The following is an 18772-nucleotide window of genomic DNA, read 5'->3' as shown; positions in this document are numbered from 1 at the left end:
TTTGCTCATTAAACAGATACATTTTGAGTGTGTTCTTTGCCAAAGGCAACAAATAGTCGACGTTATAGGAACCTGGCCTGAGAGCTGGGAGGCAGCCTCTGGCCTGGCTCTAGCCCCACCATAAACTGTATCCTCAGTGGTTTCCAGACTGTGTTACTCCCAGCTGCCTCCTAGGTTGGGGCAGCCACTCTTGCCTGTTTGTGTAGATTTCTTTTGGGTGTGGAGAAAACTTTCATTATTAAAAATGTTTTAAAACTTCCAGACTGGATTTCTCACACCCCCATTTTAGCTTTAATGTTCTGTGAATATACATTTATGGGATGTTTCACATGGGAAAGCATGAACTGTAATGTAATGGAGTTTGTGCTACAGAGAAAATGCCGGTGGCTGCGCTGAGCCTCTTTTATTTGGCCGTGCTGCGTGGCTAGTGGGATCTCAATTCCCCAACTAGGGATTGAACCTGCGCCCTTGGCAGTGAAAGCGCAGAGTCCTAACCACTGGACCGCCAGGGAATTCCCTCACTGAGCCTCTTTAAATGGTATCTTTCTTTTGGGGGGTTTGGGAGAGATACACAGCCCAGCTAAGTGTCAAATCAGAGACATTGTCATTTTCCCTGCTATTATTAGCACCTCTAAAGTGCTTTGTACCCAGTAGGTGCCAAATAAATACTTGATGTGTGAATGAATGAATGAACTGGGGGTGATCTTAAAGAACCTCCCGTTAAGCTCATTTCCAGTAAAGATAAGTTTTCTACTCTGATGCAGCCCATCTTTACTTACCTTTTATTTCTCAGACATGATTGGTCAGGTTATACCCTGTACGGTGGAGGGTACTATCAGATACAAAGAATTATGTACAGCTCATCCTTGGCCATCTTTGACTAGTTGAGATGAGGCCATGATATACATATGAGTAACAATACAAGCGAGTAAGTAATTGAATGCCTGAGTAGGTACACAGTAATGACTTAGAAGATCAGAGGAAGGGAAGAAAATTATGGGCTGAAACATCCTAAGGGAAGTTGAGACTTTTACAAGGAGACGGGAGCTTTTTCTTTTTGAATTATTAGTGGTTTAAAATTGTTGCTGGTATTAGCCAATGGCAGTTGGTTGCAAGTGATAGAATTCCACTTCGCACCTGGGTTAAGAAAAAAAGGCAGTTTTTTGACTCATGTAGTTGAAAAATATAGGGTGAAATTTCTGGCTGGATCAGATCGAGGTGCTCACATGATGTCATCAGGACTCCTTGTCCCTGTTCTCCAGCTCCATGGGTTTAGTTCTCAGACAAGCTCTCGCCGTATGGGAGCCAAGATTGGTGGCAGCAACTCCAGCAGCTGGTCTCCCAGTTTAGTAACCTTCTCTTCCTCATTAGTGCCAGCTAGACCCAGGGCAGCCTGCCTAGCTGGGGAGTGAGTGCCCTTGTGCCTTCATTAACCACCTTGATCATTTCCGGAGCTAAGGTTATGGGTGGGACTGTCAGCCTCCACTGAACCACATGAACTGAGAGGGGTTCCCCAGAGGGAAATCAGGAGGCTGTTATCAAAGAGCCAGAGCAACAGATGTCCTAGACACTGGCTTGAGTCAAAACCCATCTTTTCCTTGGCCTTAACATTGACACATTGACACTGTGACTGTGATAGCTGTTAGCCCTTTACCTTGTTCTAGAAGATGTGAAAGTGTGTTGTTTCCATTTTCCATTTTTGATACTGTGTTTTTAAGTACTCTAATCTGTGAAACTTGTATTCTGTTTTAAAAATTTTATTTATTAACTTTTTTTTTTCTGCATTGGGTCTTCGTTGCTGTGCGTGGGCTTTCTCTAGTTGTGGCGAGTGGGGGCTACTGTTTGTTGTGGTGCGCGGGCTTCTCATTGTGGTGGCTTCTCTTGTTGTAGAGCACGGGCTCTAGGCGCGTAGACTTCAGTAGTTGTGGCATGCGAACTCTAGAGCACAGGCTCAGTAGTTGTGGTGCATGGGCTTACCTGCTCCACGGCATGTGGGATCTTCCCGGACCAGAGCTCGAACCTGTGTCCCCTGCACTGGCAGATGGATTCTCAACCACTGTGCCACCAGGGAAGCCCCCAAAACTTGTATTCTTTTTTTTTTTTTTTTTTTTTGGTACACGGGCCTCTCACTGTCGTGGCCTCTCCCGTTGTGGAGCACAGGCTCCGGACGCTTAGGCTCAGCGGCCATGGCTCACGGGCCCAGACCAGGGCATGAACCTGTGTCCCCTGTATCGGCAGGCGGACTCTCAACCACTGCGCCACCAGGGAAGCCCACCGAAACTTGTATTCTTGAGTGGGCGTATTAATATGGAGTTTTGTTAAACACAGTGCTAGTGTGCACTCATAAATCTTTCAGTAACGATTCAATATATATCTTTAATGGGTGATTTGATAGTTGCATTTGATTTGACTTACTCTTGAGGTCTAAATAATGTTGATCTTGTTAATGAAATTAAGCAGAAAATTAAGAGAGAAAGCTTCACCTGACCTTTTTGCAGCATCTGTCACCCCATGTATGTGGGAATGCTCACTCCCTCTTTCTTCAGGAAGACCCCCTCTTTGTTCTCCTTGTCCTCACCATTACTTCTCTGTCTTAAACGCTGGGATTCTCCAGGCTTTGCTCCCTGGCTGTCTCCTCTTAGAGGGGATGTCAGGTTTCAGACCCCAGCCGGATGCTTGTGACTCCCCGGTTCCAGTGCCTTGCCAACAGGTCCTGGATGCACACCTCCTGCTGGCTGCCTGCAGCACGTCCCTGCCACTGCGCCGCCCTGTGATGCAGGGGCCTCTCTCGTCACGGTGCTCTCTCCTCACCACGCGCAGACGTGACTGCAGAATAATTCTGTAACAGTTCAGCGTTCTTCCAGCTCCTGAACTCTCCCAGAAGATACAGGAAGAGTTTGCCCCAAGACCTCACCAAACCTTTCCTGGAACTGGCCCCAGCTGGATCATAGAGCCACCCCTAATAGACACCTTAAAAGGAGGAAGAGGTTTGCTTTTTGACCAGTCTGATGCCCCCGTGAAGTTGGGGCCCCTCTCCTGAACATTTGTGTTATATGGAGGTGGTGTTCCACTAGGAAAGAATAGGTCGGTGTCGCTGGCGGCTACTAGCTGTACGGTTGTAGTAGCTGTACGGTCGTGTTGGTGAGCACAGCCGGGAGGACACGTAGCAGGTGTCTTTTTCTCCTACTGGCCCTTGACGTCAGCTTGTAGGGTTAGCTCTGCCTCTGCCCCTGGATGAGACACTCTTGTGGGCCTAACTCAGCCTGCTCTTGTCACTCCTGGGTAAGAAAATGTCCCGTGGTTGCTTCAGATTACAAAACACAATGTCAGTTCAGCCATGAAAGCCTTCAGTCTCATGTCACAACAGAACTTTGAGCCTGTTGAAGTTGAAGCTTCTTGCCTCCGGCCCAGGCCTGCTCCAAGCAGAAAGCCTGCAATTGAGGAAGGGAGCTTGGGTACGGTGGGCTGCTTCTCTCCTTCTGCCACGGAGCCTGTTTCTGACCCCTCCTGGGTTGTAGGACTGGGAAGAAGGAAAGGAAATGAGGGCAGGAAAGTCCTTCCTAAATAGGCGCTGGAGCTCTGCGATTTGCTGGTGTCAAAGCTCGTTCTCTTCTGAGTGCTTTCAAAGGGCATCCTTCAGAGACCCCACCCTGAGCGCTGTCACTTGCTTTTACTCTGCTGAGAGCAAATGCCTCTTCCTCTGGGCTGGTTGCTCCTTCCTTAGCCCCTCAGTGTCTGCTCTTCTGGGGGACCACGGACCTGGTCTGAGGTGACCCTCTGCAGTGCTCTCTTGTGAATGGCCCACATCTCATCTCTTGCACAGGTGACCTGCATCCTTTGCTCTGTAAGAGAGGAAAGATACCTTTTCCTCTACTCTCCTTAGTTCTCAGCTAGGGCCCCTGTAACAGAAGACAGATTAGCAAGAGAAAAGCATACATTTATTTAATGTAAGTTTTAGGGACTTCCCTGGTGGCACAGTGGTTAAGAATGCACGTGCCAATGCAGGGGACGCGGGTTCGATCCCTGGTCCGGGAAGATCCCACATGCCGTGGAGAAGCTAAGCCTGTGCGCCACAAATACTGAGTCTGCATGCTCCAACCACTGAGCCCGCACACCACAACTACTGAAGACCGCGCACGTAGAGCCCATGCTCTGCATCAAGAGAAGCCACCGCAATGAGAAGCCTGCGGGCCACAACGAAGAGTAGCCCCTGCCCGCCGCCCCTAGTGAAAGCTCATGTGCAGCAACGAAGACCCAGTGCAGCCAAAAAATATAAATACTCTAAGTTTTACATGACCTTGGGGCCTTCATAAGGAAATGAAGACCAAAGAAGCAGTTAAACCCGAGGGTTGTAACGCTGGGCTTGATGGAGCATGGAGAACAGCGGAAAAAATGCGATGGGACAAAAAAGGGTGTGCGCTCTGGGGAGTAAGCTGGGGGAGACGCAAGGCCTGTTCATTCAGATTTCTTGCGGCATTCCTCTGTCTTTAGAGATGAGGATTTCTCCTTTCTTCCGAGCATAGAGTGGGCCTGTCTCACAGAAAGTCTTATGACCTGTTTCAGGGGTAGGTCAGAAAATCCTTTTTATGTGGTGTTTCTCAAATTCATTCAGCTTGAAATATTCAGTTTGCCAAGGTGCCGTATTTTGAGGTAGCATGTCCTGAACCCCATCAGCTCAAAGTGGGGGTGTGTGGGCTGACTCCAGCCTGGCAGTAATGTCTCCCCATCCCCGGAGCCGATAGCCAGCCAGCCCTTTCTGTTTCTCAGGTACGAGGTGGATGTTGCATGCACCCAACTGTGTGAACCCGAGGTTGGCTCTCTCGGTGATCCTAGTTGAGTCCTTTTCCCGGACTTGAGGTTTCCTGGCGTGGGAGAGAGATTTCTACCCCTGTCCTTTCGATGAGGCAGAACGGGATTAACAGAGCGCCAGCAGCTTCCCAGAGCTCTCCTCTGACCCCTTCTGCCATGATGTGGATGAGTTTTCAACCACCTGAGGAAACGTTGCATCTTGGTCCTACATATCGCTTTGGAATGTGGTATCTGGTATATTGGTGCTTTAGAAGAAACATGTCTAGATGTACAGCTTCTCAAAGCAGGTACAAATTAATTGAGCTTGCCCAGGAGATGAAACTTATTTGCCATTTCTGTACTCAGCTCTCTGAACACAAAGATGTTGTCTTTCTTCCCTTGGAATCCCTGTGCCCCAGCAGAGCACTTAAATCATTCATTAAACTAGTAGATTTTTTGTTGTAGCACCGCCCCTGGGCTTAGAGCAGTGAACAAAGCCCACTGGTTCCTGCAGACTGAGCGTTTATATCCTGGTTGTGCAGACAGACATTAAATGCTACTTAATTACAATTGTGAAAAATGCTAAAGGGGAGAGTGTTGCCGGAGAGACCAGCAGTGAGACCCACCCTGTAGTGGCTGCATCGGGAGAGGCTTTCTTTTTTTCTTTTTTTTTTTTTTTAACATCTTTTCGGGGTATAATTGCTTTACAATGGTGTGTTAGTTTCTGCTTTATAACAAAGTGAATCAGTTATACATATGTTCCCATCTCTCTTCCCTCTTGCGTCTCCCTCCCTCCCACCCTCCCTATCCCACCCCTCCAGGCGGTCACGAGCTGATCTCCCTGTGCTATGCGGCTGCTTCCCACTAGCTATCTGCCTTACGTTTGGTAGTGTATATATGTCCGTGCCACTCTCTCACTTTGTCACAGCTCACCCTTCCCCCTCCCCATATCCTCAAGTCCGTTCTCTAGTAGGTCTGTGTCTTTATTCCTGTCTTACCCCTAGGTTCTTCATGACATTGTTTTTTCTTAAATTCCATATTCACTCTGTATGACAGACTCTAGGTCTATCCACCTCGTTACAAATAGCTCAATTTCTTTTCTTTTTATGGCTGAGTAATATTCCAGAGGCTTTCTTGATGCAGTTTGAGCTCAGCTTTGAAGGGTCAGAACTACTGAGGCAGAGGGCGGAGGGAGAGCGAGTCTGCTCTAGGCGGTTGGTTCTCACCTGGGAGTGATGTTGCCGCTCAGCCCTGAGGCGTTTGGCAGTGTCTGGAGACATTTTGGATTGGCATGACTGGGGCATGGGGTTGGTGCTGCTGGCATTAGGGATTCTGCTAAATATCCTACAGTGCCCAGAACAGTTCCCACAACGAAGAGTTGTCAGGCCCTGAATGCCAGTAGTGCCAAAAATGGGAAACCCTGAGTTAGAGGAAACAAGAATGGCTGCAGGGCACTCAGTCAGGGGCCTTGCACTAGGCTGGTGGAGGGCAGATAAAGAGAAGTGGGCAGATTTGAGAGCTTTAGGAGGCAAAATCATCTGGCCTTCATGTTCCATTATGTGCCAGACACTCCACTGACATCTTGGTATATAAAAGTGAACAAGATAGACAGGTTCGTTTGTCCTCCCAGACCCTAGCGATAGGTGCTCAGTGAATATTTGTTGAATGAATACTTACAAATATTTAGTTTTGCTCACTGATTGTGATTGAGCCTGTGAGGAAAGGTGGTTTAAAGAAGATGCCTAAAGTATATAAGGTACCTTGCATAGTGCCTGGTGCAAGGTGCTGAGTAAATGCCAATTCAATGCCAAGTGCCCCATGCCAGCCCTGATTTCCCTTGACCACAACACTCATGAAGACAACAGGGCACCTACCTTCTGGCCTGATGTCCAAGGTCACACTGAAGAGTATATTAATCTTTTCTTAGAGACAGAGTAGAAAAGTTCACAATGATTTCTTTATCTGAGTGTGCTTTATTTTGGTTGATATGAAAGCAGAGGAGGCAAGTGCCTTATTTATTTAGCACAGCCTGCACTTTACAATAACGTATGTTATCCTGGTTCCTTCTAAACTGTAACGAACAATTGTAGCTGTGATAGGTTATGTATATTCACAATGTATCTTTTTAAGTTCTTACTGTCCTTAGATTGTTTCAATCTTGTGATCCACATGCAGTATCTTTAGCAGGTGATTAGTCAGCCTGTGTGTGATTCATACATACACTAAATTAAGCAGGGAAAAAAGTGATCTTTCAGAAATGTTACAGACTAAGTCACACTTGTGCAAGGAGAGTCAAATGCATTCTATGTATGATCAGACTAAAAACTGTATTGCCCTTTATTTTTTAATTTTTTATTTATTTTTGGCTGTGTTGGGTCTTCTTTGCTGCGCGCGGGCTTTCTCTAGTTGCGGCGAGCGGCGCCTCTCTTTGTTGCGGTGCGCAGGCTTCTCATTGTGGTGGCTTCTCTTGTTGCGGAGCACGGGCTCTAGGTGCGTGGGCTTCAGTAGTTGCGGCACGCCGGCTCAGTAGTTGTGGCGCACGGGCTCTAGAGTGCAGGCTCAGTAGTTGTGGCACACGGGCTTAGTTGGTCTGCGGCATGTGGGATCTTCCCAGACCAGGGCTCGAACCCATGTCCGCTGCATTGGCAGGCAGATTCTTAAGCACTGCGCCCCCAGGGAAGCCCTGTATTGCCCTTTAAAATTGCTTCTTAAAATTGTTTCTTCTTTTAGGTTCTAGTTTATCCCTCCTTTATTACCTCTCTCCATTAACTTCATTTCTGTTTCTGACTAATTCTAAATTGGATAAGGTTTCTTTACCAAATTTCGTAAGTTGTTCACTCAGCAGAGATCAGTGGAGGTGTTTACTCTGGGCCAGGTACTCTACTGCTTAGAGACACAAAGATGGTTCTGTATCTTTCTGCTATTGAGGAGCTCACTCTCCAGACAGACCAGCAAATAGGCAAACTTAAGATGCATTGTGATAACTTAAGTTGAAGATCTAGGCCTGGGTGTCTGGGGAAGTTTCTCAGGGTGACATGTGAGCTTGATCTTGAAGGAGATGGCTGAGGGAAGAAATGGGAGCCCCTTCCCCCTTGTAAGTGAAGGATGCTCTACGTGTAAAGGTATGGGTATGAGAGGTGGCCCTCACCTTCTGGAACAGAAGTGGTTCTGAAGGGCTGCAGCAGCGTACCCAGGAGTGAAGCTGGAGAGGCAGGCGGTGGCCAGTTTAGGACTCGCCTATGGAGTGACTTCAAGGAATTTGGATTCCTCCTGAAGAAAATGGGGACCATTCAAATGGTTTTAAGCAAGAGTGATGAGTCAAATCTGTGTTTAGAACAGTTGCTCTGAGGTGTTGTGAACAGTGAACTGCAGACGGATAACTGGGAACAGGAGACTGTGGGGCGTAGTAGGGGTTCAGGTGAACCTGCCACACTGGGTGCAGTGCTGCACAGTCAGCAGGCTTTGCATGTTGATTTTTATAATTGTACAAAGGCCTGAAAGAACAATGTCTTCGCTTTTGGAAACTGGCATAATCTATATCTAATTAATTGCTTGACTTTTTGGGCGAGTCTCTTTATTTTAAAGTTGTCCGTACTGAATAGTATGTAAAGTAGAGTAACTTACATCAAAGTACAGTCAGCCCTCCATAGTCACAGGTTCCATATCTGCAGATTCAACCAACCAGGGATTGAAAACATTTGGGCAGGACTTCCCTGGTGGAGCAGTGGTTAAGAGTCCGCCTGTCAATGCAGGGGACACGGGTTCGAGCCCTGGTCTGGGAAGATCCCACATGCCACGGAGCAACTAAGCCCGTGCGCCACAACTACTGAGCCTGCACTCTAGAGCCCACGAGCTGCAACTACCGAGCCCACGTGCCACAACTACTGAAGCCCGTGTGCCTAGAGCCTGTGCTCCGCAACAAGAGAAGCCACCGCAATGAGAAGCCTGCGCATCGCAACAAAGAGTAGCCCCCGCTCACCGCAACTAGAGAAAGCCCGCACACAGCAACGAAGACCCAACGCAGCCAAAAAAAAAGGGGGGGGGGAATTCTAAAAAGTTCCAAAAGGCAAAACTTGCAAGTGCGCCAGCAACTATTTACATAGCATTTACATTGTATTAGGTATTATAAGTAATCTAGAGATGATTTAAAGTATATGGGAGGATGTGCTTAGTTTATATGCACATACTATGCCATTTTATATAAGGGACTTGAGCATCTGTGGATTTTGGTATCTGTGGGTTGGAAGCGGGGTAGGTGTCCCTAAGGATACCGAAGGACAGCTGTACTTCAGAATCACTGAGATTCTAGCATTTAAAAGTAAGCTATTACCCCAAGCCAGCAGTTTTCCACAGGTAGTCTGGGGACCCTATCCAGTGATCCACAAGTTCAAGCTATTTACACGATAATACTAAGACATTATTTACCTTTTTTCGCTCATTCTCTTATTAGACTACAGTGGAGTTTCCCAGAGGCTTAACAGACATGTGACATTGCAGCAGACTGAATGCAGAACACAAAGATATTCCAGTTGTCTTCTTTGAAACCAAGCATTAAAGAAATTTGTGAAAATTAAAAACAATGCAACTCTTCTCACTAAACTTTTTTGTTTAGGAAAACAGTTATTTTTCATGAAAATCTTTATGTTGCCCTGTAATGGGTTTATTTCTTAAATGAACAAATATTTTAAAATTTCCTCAGTTTTAATTTTAATATGGTGAATATCAGTAGACATAACCCACATAAAATTTAAAAATTTAAAAACTCTTTGGAATCTTAAATAATTTTTTTTTTTTTTTTTTCGGTACGCGGGCCTCTCACTGTTGTGGCCTCTCCCACTGCGGAGCACAGGCTCCGGACGCGCAGGCTCAGCGGCCATGGCTCACGGGCCCAGCTGCTCCACGGCATGTGAGATCTTCCCGGACCGGGGCACAAACCCGTGTCCCCTGCATCGGTAGGTGGACTCGCAACCACTGCACCACCATGGAAGCCCTTAAATAATTTTTTAAGAGTATAAGGGGGTCCTAAGACTGAAAAAGCTGAGAACCTCTGCTCCAAGAATTTAAGAATAAATATGTGGTGGGACTTCCCTGGCGGTCCAGTGATTAAGACTCCACACTTCCACTGGCGGGGGCGCAGGTTCAATCCCTGGTTGGGGAAGTAAGATCCCACGTGCCATGTGGGCCCCCCCCCAAAAAAAGATGTGGTACCTGTGTTATGGATATTTAAACCACCATCATCTCTCACCACTATTGCTTCATTACAATCCATTCTCCACGTTGCAACCAGGCTACCTTTTAAAAAATGTGAATCAGGTTACATCATGCCCATTGTACACAGTAGAAAATTCAGACTCCTTCTAATGGTCTGTATGTAAGATCCTAAATGCGCCACTTCTTTGAGCAGGTTGTGTCACGTATCCACTGTGTGTGCTGTAACTATTTCTACAAAAATGTACCCTAACAGACTACCTTCAAGTTTGCTGGCTTAAAACAGGAGCAGCAAACTACGCCTGTTTTTGTATGGCCTGCAGTCTAAGAATGGAGTTTACATTTTTAAGTGGCTTTAAAAAACTAAAAGAAGAAGAAGAATTCATAACACATGAAAATTATATGAATTATAAATATCAGTGTCCATAAATAAATGTTTTATTGGAACATAGCCATGTCCATTCATATACTGTTGTCTATGGCTGTTTTCTCAGTACAACAGCAGCATTGAATAGCTGTGGCAGAAACCATATGGCCTGAAAAGCCTAAGATGGTTACTGTTTGGCCCTTTACAGAAGAGGTTTGTCAGTCCCTGGCTTAAAATGACAGTTATTTCTTCTCTGGGATGTGCAGGTCAGGTGGGAGTTGGCTCATCTGGGTTGGACTTGGACCACATGTCTTTCGTCCTGGGACCAGCAGACCAGCCTGGACATGTTCTTCTCAAGCAGTGGTAAAGGCACAGAGAGCAAGCAGATACTTGCAAACCTGCCTGAGGTTGAGGCTCAGAATTGGTGCCTTCTTTTTGTTCCTTGACACATTAGGTTTGTGTCCGCCTTAGGACCTTTGCACTGTTGTCCCATCAGGCTGGAGAGCACTGCCCGCAGACCACCATGTGACGTGCTCCTGGTCATACAGGTCTCAGCTCAGTAATGCCTTCTCAGGTGGGCCTTCCCCACCACCCAACCTAAAGCAGCCTCTTTCACCAGGTCACTCCTTTTTCTATTCCCCTTCTTTTTAAAAGTAGTACGTAGTTTCAGTCTGAAAATATGTATGTGTGTATTTAATGTCTCATTTCTCTCTCCCTCAAAATGTAAGCTCCGTGGGAGGAGCATTTCTGTCTTATTCACTACTGTATCCTCAGCCCCTAGAATGGAGCCTGGCACCAAGAGGTGGAGTGCAGAGATACTTTTTCCCTAGTATCTAAATATGGAAAGGTCACCTGAGTGATCAGTTTCTAAATTGAACCTTGATAGAAAAGTATACAGGTTTAGTTGGTATCAGTTGACATATAATTATATTAGGGTTCTTCAGAGAAACAAAGCCAATAGGATATATGTATGTGTGTGCATACATGCATGTGCGCACGTGTGTGTGTGTGTGTGTGTGTGTGTGTGTGTGTGTGTGTGTATGGAAATAGACTGATTATATGGAATTGACTTACAGGATTGTGGAGGCTTACAAGTCTCCAAGATCTGCGTTTAGCAAGGCTAGCGGTCCAGGAGAGCCAATGAAGTAGCTCTAGTCTAAGTCCAAAGGCCTGAGAACCAGGAAGGCCGATGCTGTAGTTTCTGTCTGAAGGTTGGCAGCCTAGAGACCCAGGAAGAGCTGATGTTTCAGTTCAAGTTAGAAGGCAGGAAAGACTGATGTTACGGCTCAAGGCAGTCAGATCAGAGGACATTCTCCCTTACTCAGCCTTTTTGTTCTATTTAGGCCATCAACTGATTAGATGAGGCCCACCTACATTAGGGAGGGCCATTTGCATTACTAGTCCCAATGCAAATGTTAATTTCACTTGGAAATAGCCTAGTTGAGGAAGTTCCCTTCTGTTCCTAATTTGCTGAGAGGCTTTTATTTTTTATTTTTAAATAAATAAATGAGTGTTAAGGGAATTCCCTGGTGGTCCAGTGGTTAGGACTCTACGCTTTCACTGCCCAGGGCAAGGGTTCTATCCCTGGTTGGGGAACTATGATCCCACAAGCCACATGGTGCAGCCGAAAAAAGAAAAAATAGGTGTTGAAGTTTGTCAAATACTTTATCTGTTGATATGATCATATGATTTTTCTTCTTTTGCCTTGAGATATGGTAGATTACATTAATTAATTTTTGAATGTTGAACCAGTTTTCAAAAATACATACTTAGAATAAATACTACTTGGTTATGTTATATAATTCCTTTTATACATTGTTAGATTTTATTTGATAACACTTTATTGAGGATTTTCACATCCATGTTCATGAGAGTTATTGGTTTATAATTTTCCTCATAAAATGAGTTAGAAAGTGTTCCCTTTGCTTCCATTTTCTGGAAGAAATTGTAGAGAATTCGTATCATTTCTTCCTTAAATATTTGGTAGAATTCACCAGTGAACCCATCTGGGCCAGTTGCTTTCTGTTTTGGAAGGTTATTACTTATTGATCCAAATTATTTAATAGGTATAGGCTATTCAGATTATGAATTTCTCCTTGTTTGAGCTTTGGTAGTTTGTATCTTTCAAGGATTTGGTCCATTTCATCTAAGTTATCCAATCTGTGATCAGAATTGTTGATAATGTTCCTTTGTTACTCTTGGGAGGAGTATTATAGTGATTTACTTCTCTTCCAAAATTTTATGGCAAAATGCAAATAATAAAATTTGCCTTTTTTTTTTTTTTTTGGCGGTATGCGGGCCTCTCACTGTTGTGGCCTCTCCCGTTGCGGAGCACAGGGTCTGGACGCGCAGGCTCAGCGGCCACGGTTCACAGGCCTAGCCATTTCGCGGTATGTGGGATCTCCCCGGACCGGGGCACGAACCCGTGTCCCTTGCATCGGCAGGCAGACTCTCAACCACTGCGCCACCAGGGAAGCCCTGCCATTTTAATGATTTTTAAGTGTATAACTCAGTGGCATTAATTACATTTACGTTGTTGTGCAACCATTACCACTGTTTCCAAAACTTTTTCATCACCCCAAACAGAAACTTGGTATTAAGCAGTAACTCTCCATTCTCCCCTTGGGCCCTGGTAACCTCTGATAACTTCCTGTCTTTATGGATTTGCTGATTCTGGACATTTCATATAATGTATATTTCATACAATATTTGTCTTTTATTTTTCTGGCAGTTTCTGCTTGTTTTTCAGTGTTTCTGAGGAGATGAGAGATTGGAGTTGCTTACTCTGCCATTTTGCTGAGGTTACATTCCAGACTGATAGTTCTGATTGTTACTTTTTTCATGTAATATTTTACCAAACACTTTACCCTTTGACTAGTCTGTATGCTCCAGAAGGAAGACATTTTGTTTTGTCCATTACTATGTCCTCAGAGTCTGGAATGGTGCCACATATTTGTTGGCTAACTGAAGTTACTAATTTTTAATAGTTGCTTAAAAACTGCATAATTTTAATAGCTTCATAATATTTGTGTGACTGTACCTTAATTTATTTACCCGATTACCTATTGTTTAATTTTTAAATATCTCCAGGTTTTATTTGTATAAGTAATAATGGTTATTATATTTATACAGAAGTGTTTGATGATTTTCTTGGCATGTATTTCTAGAGGTGGAATTAGAACAAAGACATGACCATTTCTTTGGTCCTTTGATACATATTGCTAATTGCCCCTCAGGAAAGGGGTTTTTTAATGGCTTTAAAGCTATTTAAAAATATATAGCATTCTTTTTGCCTAATTTATGACTTCTCTGCATTTGACACTCATAAAAAGAGAACTCTCCTTGGTGAATTTTAAAAAATGTTTTTGTCTAAGTAACAGTATGAGATAAAATTCATTTGTTGATGGAGGTAAGTATAGTAAGCACCACAAGCAGATATTTTGTAAAATTTTATCTCATTTCACTAAACATTTTTATGGCAATTAAATTTTACCAAAATAAAGAGAAAAAACAAAAAAACTTAGTTTGATTAGTTTTGGCTTCTGGTTTAATAGTTATAATAAATGTTTACCAACTACACTTTTATTTATACTTTGGGTATATTTTTCACATAATTGTTTGTTTCATATTTGTCTGCCCAGTAGGCTGTGAGCCTCTTGAAGGACTAAATAAGTTCAGTGTTCTTTCATAGTCTTAAAACCTTACATTTCCTGCAGTACTTTGTAGTTATTAGAATAGATGGATATATATCAGCTCACTTGATTTCTTTTATAACAGCCCCTTATGGGATAAGGAATTGTTTCGGAACTTAGAGAGCTTTAAGTGACTTGTCTAAAATCACAAAACTATTACATTTGTCCATCCTCATCCTGCCCATGTTTTCTACCTAGGGTTAGCTCACTATAGCATTTGGCCAAGAAAACCAGGTTCCCCTAAATGAATCTCAAAGATAAATATCCTCACTGCAGTACTTTGGCTTCTTCCATTAAAAAAATAACAAAAACAAAAAAACAAAACTATAGAGACCTTATCCAGAGGAAATAGGAAGAAAAGCCAGGGAATCAGAGCTGTTCTCTTGCCAGAAATGCATGTTTTGATGGGAGAAGATGGTGAAAGATATCTGTGCCAGATCCCACGCGGGAAAGAAGCTGTCTGAGATCCGAGGAAACATCCGTCTGCTAAGAGGAGCCAGCAGCCTGTTGACAAAAATTTGGGAGGGGAGGGGGAGTCAGAACTCTTCTTTTTTAAAAAAAAAAATAAATTTATTTATTTTATTTTTATTTATTTTTGGCTGCGTTGGGTCTTCGTTGCTGCACACAGGCTTTCTCTAGTTGCAGAGAGCTGGGGCTACTCTTTGTTGCGGTGCTCGGGCTTCTCATTGCGGTGGCTTCTCTTTTCGTGGAGCATGGGCTCTAGCGCGCGGGCTTCAGTAGTTGTGGCACATGGGCTCAGTAATTGTGGCTTGTGGGCTCTAGAGTGCAGGCTCAGTAGTTGTGGCACGCGGGCATAGTTGCTCCACGGCATGTGTGATCTTTCTGGACCAGGGATTGAACCCATGTCTCCTGCATTGGCAGGCGGATTCTGAACCAGTGTGCCACCTGGGAGGCCCAGAACTCTTCTTTTTGTGTGACTTTAGATAAGTCACTTAAACTCTTTGAGTCTCAGAGTCTCATCTGTACAATAAAGAGTTTATATTAAAAAAATAAATAAAATCACAAAACTGGGGTTGAGGTCAGGGCCTGCTTTTGTGACACGTACTTAATCTTTAGGCATTGAATAGCTGCAGCCCTGTCCAGGAGAACTCTCTGCAGTGTTGGAAATGGCCTGTAATTATGAGCTGTCCAGTACAGTAGCCACTAGCTACATGTGGCTGTTGGGCACTTCACATGTGGCTAGTGTGATTAAGGTACTAAGTTTTAAATTTAACTTATTTAGTCTTAATTTAAATAACCACACGTGCCTAGTGGGGAATACCATGTTTTTGGACAGTGCAGATCTAAATTCATAGGTACAGTAACTGTTTGCAAGGACGTTCTAGCAGGGCTCACACATTGGCATTGGATTTAAAGTACTCCCTGTGTAATTCTGTGATTCTGTAAACTCTGAACTGTAGAACAACTAAACCTACATATATGTACCCAGAAAATCAGTTTGAATACATTTGGAAACCATCTTTAGTAGTTCCCCACCACCACCTTTTCCTTTTATTCAAGTGTGGTTGAGGAGACTTTTTTTTTTTTTTGGGCTGCGTTGTGCAGCATGTGGGATCTTAGTTCCCCAACTGGGGATCGAACCCGGGCCCTCAGCAGTAAAAGAGCGGAGTTCTAACCACTGGACTGCCAGGGAATTCCCTCTCTTAGCTCCTCTACTTCTTTAAAAATCTCAGCTTTCTCTCCTAGAAAAAGGAGAGAGATTTTGTTAAGTTATTATGATTAACCCTATCCTGGATTATTCCTTTTCTCCAACAGTAATCTATTTTAATCTGTACTCATGTAAAAGCTGAACAGTAAGTATTCCTAAATCATTTCATGCAAGTACATGATTAGTCCTTAACAGGATGTCAGCTCCCTGAGGACAAAGCCCTGGTTCCCATTTTTTGCCCTTTAAAATGGTCATCAAATGTATGTCGTGTATCTAATTCTGTGAAGAATTCAAAGAAGGTAGACGTGGTCTAGAAAAGTATCTTTGAGTTTAATTAATGTTCAAGTAAATAGTGGTCATGCATCTTGGGTTTGGGTCATTTCCTGTGTATGAAAATGAGAGATCAGCCCACTTTTGGTAACCATTCAATGCCTAATAAGAAATGGGTTAATCTTTTATTTTAGCCACTTCGTGTTGGGAAATGCAGTGAGCTGTTTGTGTCCTCCCAAAATTTATATGCTGAAACTATTCCAGTGTGATGCTATTAGGAGGTGAGCTCTTTGGTAGATGATTAGGTCATGAGGGTGGAACCCCCATTAGTGGGATTAGTGCCTTTATAAAACAGACCCCAGAGAGCTCCCTTGCCCCTTCCACCATGTGAGGTGACACAGCGTGAACACAGCCATCTATGGACCAGGAGGCAGGCCCTCACCAAATAGCAAATCTGTCAGCACCTTGATCTTAGTCTTCCCGGTGTCCAGAACTGTGAGAAATAAATTTCTGTTGTTTTGAGCCACACCGTCTGTAGTATTCTGTCAGAGCAACCCTAATGGACTAAAGCAGGAAAACAAACATGTTTAATCAAATGTGATTAGAAAATGCTGCTGGTGATGAGATTTGACTTCCTGATTGGTATCAGGGGAGGAGGGGAATTAGCAGAAAAAGATAAAGCTTAGATTATCTTTGTCTGCCATTTAGTGGCTCTTAATGCAAAATATATTTTGTTTTCAGAAACTATGGAGAACCTGTTGTAATTTGGGAATATTATAAACTTCTGATGTGATTATCAATGTATGAAAAGCTCTGTCAGAGTTACTTAGAGTTCTTGCTGCTTCAGTTTGGAGAGCCCTGGCATCTTAAGTTTTACAAGGTAGCTCGTCACATTTATACACTTGAAACTTTGAGAAAGGGACATGTGTTTTTACAGAGAGAGTTTTGTATCCTTGTGTGCTGAGGCCTGCTGTCGTCTCTCTATACCTGTAGCCTTTAGCCTTTACATTGACTATCTGGGAGTGGATCTGAAAGCAGGAAGCTCTGGAGGGAAACCACAGAGCAGTAGGCTGTTCCAAGGTGTTTGTCTTGTAAAACTAGTAGCCGTATTCACTCATTCTAGAAAGTTTATTGATTTTGTGCCAGGCAGTGTGCAAGGTTCTAGGACTGAAAATGAGAGAGATTAAGTTCCTGGCTTTGAGTTGCTCGCAGAGGTGTAGATGATATTTAAACAGGTGAATTAATTATATTGTAGCATGTAAACGCTGTCTTTAAGAGACCTGTGAGCAGTTTGCAGTGAGTATTGTACAGCCCTATAGGATTTGCATATCTTATCAAAACAATCTTGTGAAATAGGTGGTATTTATATCCTCATTCTCCAGAAGAAGAAATTGAAAATGGAGAAGTGCCCTAGATTTTATTATTGATAAGTTCCAGACTTAAACTTCTGATTGTAATCTTATGATCCTTGCACTGTTCACCAGTTCGCTTCTTAATAATTACCTTCCTCCTTTCCTTAGCTGGGGAATCCCCAGAGGATTATGGGGCTTGCACCTCATTCACTGTTACTGTACCACAGGCATGCATTTGGTCGTGTTTCGGGACCATCAAGATCATCAACAAAAGTGTGTGCCGGTTTCATAATTGAAAAAGTTTATCAACTGAAAATTTTAGCGTTTGTGCGCACAGACCAGCTGAAGGACTATCAGACATTCTAAAAATGCTGGGCCATTGAATTAAGGGTGATAAACATACCAATTTCCACTGGTTGAATGACCACATTCATGAATGTGTATTTGACAAAGCTGGCTCTGTGTAAATAAGCATCAGAAGAGCAGGCCAGGTGAAGCTGAGAGAGCCCGGCCAAGCTAAACAGGAACGTGGGCTACGGAGTTCGGTTGATTCAAACCTCAGCCCCATCACACACACTGCAGCTTGGCCTGGAGCTTCTTTTTGTGCCATCGTGTACGTGCCTCAAAGTGGTGCCTTACTGTGGGGATTCAATGGAGGGGTGTGCCTGGCACAGTGGTGCTTGGTGAGTGTGTGTTTGAACCCCTTCTCCTGTGATCAGCACATTAAGACTGACTTTGGCTGCAATTTTGTAAAACTAACCAACAATTGATCTTGAATACCTTGGACGCCATGATTACTAAGATGGAGTCTTAAAAGTGATACACATTAAAAAAAAAATTTTTTTTAAATTTTATTTATTTATTTTTGGTTGCACTGGGTGTTCGTTGCCGCGCGTGGGCTTTCTGTAGGTGCGGCGAGCGGGGGCTGCTCTTCGTTGCGATGCGCGGGCTTCTCATTGCGGTGGCTTCTCTTGTTGTGGAGCACGGGCTCTAGGTGCGTGGGCTTCAGTAGCTGCAGCATGTGGGCTCAGTAATTGTGGCGCACGGGCTTAGTTGCTCTGCAGGATGTGGGATCTTCTCGGATCAGGGCTCAAACCCGTGTCCCCTGCATTGGCAGGCGGATTCTCAACCACTGTGCCACCAGGGAAGTCCAAAAGTGATAAACATCTTTAACTAGTAGAATAAACTACCTTTAGATGATTTTTATAATTCTTTATTAATAATACATTGTTTATGTGGTATTTGAGAGCTCATGTAGTATTTTAGTAAATAGTATTTTGTTCATTGTGTCTTAAATTTTTACCAACAAACTACCCTTAGTAACAGACAAAAGTAAGTCCTCTGAGGAGAATAATGTAGAGAGGAGGGTGTGTGTGTGTGTGTGTGTGTGTGTGTGTGTGTGTGTGTGTGTGTGTGTGTGTGTGTG

The 18772-nt window shown here is 43.9% G+C and overlaps 1 protein-coding gene across 5 annotated transcripts in view; it reads left to right on the top strand.

Annotated features, from left to right (window-relative positions):
• GNPTAB (N-acetylglucosamine-1-phosphate transferase subunits alpha and beta) overlaps positions 1–18772 on the top strand; it is a 92524-nt gene that overhangs the window by 4199 nt on the left and 69553 nt on the right. The window contains exon 1 of one of the 5 annotated variants that reach the window (XM_027107340.1): positions 5053–5096. The exons of the other annotated variants lie outside the window; for them this stretch is intronic. Coding sequence (XP_026963141.1) covers positions 5068–5096 — 29 coding nt within the window. The 5' untranslated portion in view covers positions 5053–5067. Of the gene's footprint in view, positions 1–5052; positions 5097–18772 lie in introns of those variants that run through there. 5 annotated transcript variants of the gene reach the window in all.

This window comes from Aethalodelphis obliquidens, unplaced genomic scaffold (assembly GCF_003676395.1).
Source record: "Aethalodelphis obliquidens isolate GAN/ISIS:26980383/991018 unplaced genomic scaffold, ASM367639v1 scaffold8, whole genome shotgun sequence".
In the NCBI taxonomy this organism is placed as follows: Eukaryota; Metazoa; Chordata; class Mammalia; order Artiodactyla; family Delphinidae; genus Aethalodelphis; species Aethalodelphis obliquidens.
This window is presented reverse-complemented; position numbering and strand designations above follow the sequence as displayed.